General features: G+C 63.5%; 1 protein-coding gene across 2 annotated transcripts; it reads right to left on the reverse strand.

The window, feature by feature from the left end:
• Positions 1–1,800: 1,800 nt before the first annotated feature.
• On the reverse strand, positions 1,801–5,569 carry LIF (LIF interleukin 6 family cytokine). 2 transcript variants are annotated; one of them, XM_063351219.1, is made up of 3 exons: positions 5,511–5,569; positions 3,336–3,514; positions 1,801–3,189 (listed from the first exon to the last, which is right to left on the reverse strand). In XM_063351219.1, the coding sequence occupies exons 1-3, from the start codon at positions 5,527–5,529 to the stop codon at positions 2,752–2,754; spliced, it is 636 nt and encodes a 211-aa protein (XP_063207289.1). In that variant the 5' UTR covers positions 5,530–5,569; the 3' UTR covers positions 1,801–2,751. The 2 variants fall into 2 exon arrangements, with proteins under 2 accessions (XP_063207289.1, XP_063207288.1); XM_063351218.1 differs by lacking the exon at positions 5,511–5,569 and adding an exon at positions 4,534–4,836.
• Positions 5,570–5,923: the final 354 nt, after the last annotated feature.

Below are 5,923 nucleotides of genomic sequence, written 5' to 3' on the forward strand. Positions count from 1 at the left end.
AAATTTCATCATCCTGCTCCAACGTCTCCTGTATAATCAGCCTCTTGTTAACCGATACGGCCCCATGCGAGACACTCGCGGAGGACCGGGGCGCTGGTGGAGCCTTAGGTGGTCTTGGCCCCGGCGAAGCTTTGCTGAGCCTCTCCCAGGGCTGCCTGGGAAGCGGCTGTGATTTTAACTGGCCCCCCCGCCCCGCACACGCTCGCTCGCCTCGCTCTGCCTCTTCCCGGCCAGCTTCGGCTTTTCCCCGTACACCCAGGCACCGCCAGCGTTGCCCGAGCGGGGGTTGCCTGCACCACCGTGCTCCCCGCGTCGTGAGGGTCCCCACGCCACGATGCTCCCTGCACCGTGAGGGTCTCCATGCCGCAAAGCTCCTTGCACCGGGATAGTCCCCACAATGTGATGTTCCCTGCACCGGGATGATCCCCGTGCCACGATGCTCCTTGCACCGGGGTGATCCCCACACCATGATGCTCCCTGCACCAAGATGGTCCCTGCACCGGGATGGTCCCATGCCACGATGCTTTCTGCACTGATACATGATCCCCACGCCATGATGCTCTCTGCACCAGGATGGTCCCCACGCCACGATGCTCCCTGCACCGGGATGGTCCTCACAACATGATACTCCCTGCACCGTGAGGGTCCCCACGCCATGATGCTCCCAGCACCGGGGTGATCCCCACACCGCGATGCTCCCTGCACCTTGATGGTCCCTGCACCAAGATGATCTCCATGCCATGATGTTCTCTGCACTGGTATGATGCCCACGCCACAATGCTCCCAGCACCATGAGGGTCCCCATGCCACAATGCTCCCTGCACCGTGAGGGTCCCCACGCCATGATGTTCCCTGCACCAGGGTGGTCCCCACGCCACGGTGCTCCCTGCACCTTGACGGTTCCTGCACCGAGATGGTCCCCATGCCATGATGCTCCCTGCACCGGGATGGTCCCCACACCATGATGCTCCCTGCACCAGGATAGTCCCCATGCCGTGATGCTCCCTGCATCGTGAGGGTCCCCACGCCACGATGCTCCTTGCACCGTGAGGGTCCCTGCACCATGATAGTCCCTGCGCTGTGAGGGTCCCCACGCCACGATGCTCCCTGCACTGGTATATGATCCCCACACCACGATGCTCCCTGCACCGGGATGGTCCCTGCACCGGGATGGTCCCCGCACCAGGATGGTCCCCATGCCTCGATGCTCTCTGCACTGGGATCATCCCCACGCCATGATGCTCCTTGCACCGTGATGCTCCCTGCACCATAACGGTCCCTGCACCGGGATGGTCCCTGCACCGGGATGGTCCCCACGCCACAAAGCTCCCTGCACCAGGATGATCCCCATGCCATGATGCTCCCTGCACTGTGATGGTCCCTGCACCGCGACGCTCCCCGCGCCCTCCCGGTGCTGTTGAGCAGCCAGAGTGTGTCGATTTAAGCGTTCCCCGGGGAAAATGCCTTCACAATCAGCCGTCCCACAGGAGATGGGAAGGGAAGAAGGAGCAAGGGGACAGGGGACGGTGAGCCCCAGCCTGAAGCGACGCTTGGGGGGGGCTTTGGGGCAGCCCCGAGGCGTTTTGGGGCAGAAACAGGAGTGTTTGCGGGTGAGCGCGAAGGGAACCCAGCAAAGAGGAGCCGAATACATTTCTGTCGGTTTATTTAAAAAAAACTGGGGAAAGAAGTATAAAAAAATAAATATTTAAATAGAATTCTATATATATATATTACCACAAATCTTATTATTAATTATTATTAATTATTATTATTAATAACTTTACTAATAGTCGGGTCAGAGCACTCGGTGCACGTTGGGTTTTGCAACGAGGCAATAAATAGCCCTCGCAGCCCGCTCCGGTGCCAGGAGCGAGCCAGCGCCTCCTGCCACCGCCCTGGGGCCTGTCCCTGTGTCCCCGCGTCCCCGCGTCCCCGGGTCCCCGCGCCGGGGCCGCATCCAGTCATGCGAAGCCCAGCCCTTGGCCGGGCCGCTGGTACATTCAAAGCCTTTCCAGTGGGAAAAGCACTTTTCCGAAGGGGAGGGATGGCCCCTCCGCGCCCCGCCGTGCCTGCGCCGGGGGACACAGTGCTCCTCGGCGGAGCAGCCGCCAGCTCCGTCTCCAGTGGGTGGTTTTGTCCAAGACGGCGGGACCCAGCCCCGGCCACCCCAGTACCCCCCTGTTTGACTCCCTGTGGGGGAGCCCAGCCCCAAAATGTGCAGGGGGAGCGTGTCCCTGCGTCCCCACGTTCCCACAAGCCGCAGCATCCCGGGGTCCTCCCTCTCAAAATCCTTTTTCCAGGGGAAGCGGAGGCTTTCGGATGATGCTCGAGGATGTCCATCAGGTTGCTCTCCAGGATGGAGGAGACCGGCCATGGGGGACAGAGTCCGGCCCCGCCGCCAGCCCCTCGCAGCACCCGCAGCTCCCGTGGGAGGACGGGGACGGCCAAGGCGCATCCCGGGACCAGCCCGTGCCCCAGCATCACCTCGGGGATGTGTCTCCTTGTCCCACCGGATGCCGACCCCGGCTCTGCTCCACCCGGGACTCACCAGGCTGCGACGTTCACCCCCCCACGAGGGGGAAATAAATTACCGGAGGGCTGACGGGGCCAGCGCAGGGTCCAGGGCAATAAATAGGAAGGCAGGAGGTCAGGAGGCAGCAGCGGAGGGACGGCAGGGCTGGCTCGGCCGCCCTCACTGGTGGTTGGCCAGGGTGGGGGTGGGGGGGGGCGCGGAGGAGCCAGGGCGGGCGCTCACGGGGGGCTGAGATGAGGTAGGAGGACGCGGGCCGCCTGGGCGATGACCTGCACGTACTTCCTGAGCACCTGGCAGCCCTGCTGCTTCTTCTTGAAGGTGCTTTTGCCCTTGGAGCTCTCCCCGTAGCTGACGTCCACCTGGAAGATGTTGTAGTTCTTGCAGAGGAGGCAGGTGAGGTTGGAGATGAGGCCCCGGGTGGTCTTGGTGGTGTTGTGGAGCCGGTCGAGGAGCTCCTTGGCCGTGGGGTTGAGCTCCTCCTGGTCGCGCGTGATGTTCCCCAACGAGGCGTTGAGGAAGGCGAAGAGTTTGTACATGGCCACCATGACCTCCTTCCTCTCGCTCGTCCGGTTGACGCGGAAAGCGGGGAAGAAGATGCCGCTGGGGTTGCAGAGCCTGTCGGTGTCGCTGCTGAACGGCTCTCCCTGGCACTTCAGCTGGGAGGAGAAGCGAGCGTCACCCCCGTGTCCCCTGTCCCCCCGCGGCGCCGTGCCCATGGTGTCCCCATCCCTCCCCCTTCGTGGCCATGCGAACAGCCCCGGGGGTTCCTCGCGGGGACCGGCCATCCCCGAGTGACACTTACGTAGAGGCTGAAGAGGTCCTGGGCGGTGGCGTTGAGCAGCGCGACCTGCCTGCGGGTCTGCTCCTGGACGTTGGAGAGGCACAAGCTGTGACCGGGGCAGCCGGGGCCAGTCACCAGCAGGGCCCGGCCGGCAACCGGCCGCCGCTGCAGCAGGAGCAGGGCCACGAAGGGCACGACGCCTGTGCGGGGAGAGAGGTGGGCGTCAGGGTGGGCACTGACCCGGTGACGGCCCATGGCGACCGTGCCCGGGCAACTCACGGTGCGGAGCATCCCCCGAGGATGTCCCCAACCCCGGGCACCCAAGGGGAGAGCGTCCAGCTGGAACAGGGACCCATCCCGCCCGGCTGGGAGTCTGGTTGGGCCGATAGCCCCCCAGAACCCCCGTCTTGCCGTCCCGGCCGTGCCGATGTGCCCGTCCTGCCCCATTCCCCCTCACCTGCCCCCCGGCAGGCGCTCCCCCGCCTCCCTTCCCGGCGGGGTGCCCCGCGGCATTCCCACATTTCGCAACCGGCCCGGTGACGACCTGTCGGGTTTAATCAAATATGCAAAGCGCTTTCCCCCTCCGTTATCCTCGGCCGGGCGCTGCGGGAGCGAGGCCCCACCCCGGCCCCGGCTGACTCAGCGGGGGCGCCTGCAAGGAAACCTGCCTTCGGCATCCCCCCTGCTCCCTCCCGCCTCCGGCCCCACCGCCTGCCTCAGTTTCCCTGTCTGCGAAGTGGGCGCAGCGCCGAGGAGCCCCGGGGAGAGACGTCGCAGCTGCCGGAGACGCCGGCCAGGAAATCCCTGGACGCGGAACAAGGGGACCCTTGAGCCGCCGGCAGCTGGGTCGCCCCAGCGTCCCCCCTCCTGCTGGAGGGGCGAGAGCGGGGTGCTCCCGCCCCCCATCCCTGGGGACCCCCCCAAACCAGCATCGCTGCTCGGGGAGGCCAAACGGCCTCCAGAGTGCTCTGCGTCCTCGGGGCAGGGTGCCCCGGGGGTTCCCCGGGGGATCCTGCTGCCGGGTGACCCGGCTGCCACCGGTGGTGCCCCGGCAACGTGGATGCCCGGTGCCGTGCCACGGGGGGGGCTGCCAGGCGAAGTCCCTGGGCCGTGACGAGCGCCGAAGCTGCCCGCACTTGTCAGTGCCTCCGACGTGCCGCCGGTGCCGGGTAATCCAAAACTTGCTTTATTTACCCTGCACAGGTGGGAAAGGACTTACCTGGGCGTGTTGCGATCCCTGACCCGCCGCCGCTCCCCTCCTGCGTGGGACGGGGATGGAGGGGGACCCTTCCTCCCCGCACCCCCGGGGCCCCGGCTGCTCCCATGGGACGCGAATGCCCTGACCCCCCCGCAAGCCCCTCTCGCTGCGTCCCCCCTTCTGCCCATTTCACAGCTGGGCAGAGCGAGGCTCAGCACCCACGTGTGCCAGGGGCTGGCTGGGTGTGTGAGGGGGTCCCGGGTGGGTGCTGCCCCATGGGACAACCCCCCCCCGGCCCCCAGCACTGCCTCTGAGGCGGTGGCTGCTCCCTCCAACCCCCCAAACCGCCCCCCCCCCCGGCACTTGGCATCCCTCCGGTGCTCCCGGCCGGCCCGCAGCTTCGTGAGACCCAAAAGGAGGAAAAGCAGCAGGAGCGGCGGGAGGGGGGGGGGTGTGGAAAAATAGTAAAAAAAGCCAAAAAAGCCCAAAGAAAAAAAAAAAAAAAAACAACAAACCACAACAGATTCCCTCCCCCCCCCCCGCTTTTTTTTTTTTTTTTTTTTTGTTTTTGGAAGCCTTTCCAGTTATATAAGTGTCCAGATGTTGGCTGCACCGCGCCAGCGCCGCGCTTCGCTCCCCGCTGCCAATTCCCAGAGATGCTCATCCGGGGGGGGGGGGGGGGGGTTGGAGGGGGGGGAGGTGGGAAGGTGGAGGGGGGGAGAGGAGAAGGAGAAGGAGGGGGGAGAGGAGAAGGAGAAGGAGGGGGGAACGCGGCGCGGCGGGAGCCTTCGCTCCGGCCAACCGGCACCCGCCTGCGCCCGGCATCACCGGGAAAAGAAGGAGGGTGGAGAGAGAGGGGTGGGGGGGGGGGGGGGAAGAGGAAGAAAAAAAAAGGAAAGGGGTGGGGGGGAGAAAGGGAAATAATTTCCCCCCAAAGAAGTCCAATTATTATTATTATTAAATTTTTTTTTTTTTTTTTTTTTTTTTTTTTTTTTTACCTGCCGGCACGAACTTCATTGTGAGCCGCGTCCCGGGAGCGACTTTAATAGAGATTGGTGTTGGCAGAGGAAGTTTTCAGAAATTCATGTTCAAACTGGGGGAACTTCCCGGGGTTTATATACCGGTCCGGCAGCCAGCCTGTGTTGTAAGAAAGGGGAGGAAAAGGGGGGGGGGGGGGGGGGTAGGGGGGGGGGAGTGGGGGGAGACGCGGGGGGGGAGCAGCACCGCTATCGTTAACTTCTATTGAAACTGGAAATCAGGAAGTCGAGGGCTTTTGGAAATCCTGAATGATTCTTAGAAATAAACTTGCGATAAAGTTGATGTCACCGGGATTGTGGGGTTTGTGTGGTTTTTTTTTTTGGGTTTTGGGTTTTTTTTGTTAGGTTTTTTTTTTTTTTGGGTGGTGTTGTTT

This window comes from Chroicocephalus ridibundus, chromosome 13 (assembly GCF_963924245.1).
Source record: "Chroicocephalus ridibundus chromosome 13, bChrRid1.1, whole genome shotgun sequence".
Lineage (NCBI taxonomy): Eukaryota > Metazoa > Chordata > Aves > Charadriiformes > Laridae > Chroicocephalus > Chroicocephalus ridibundus.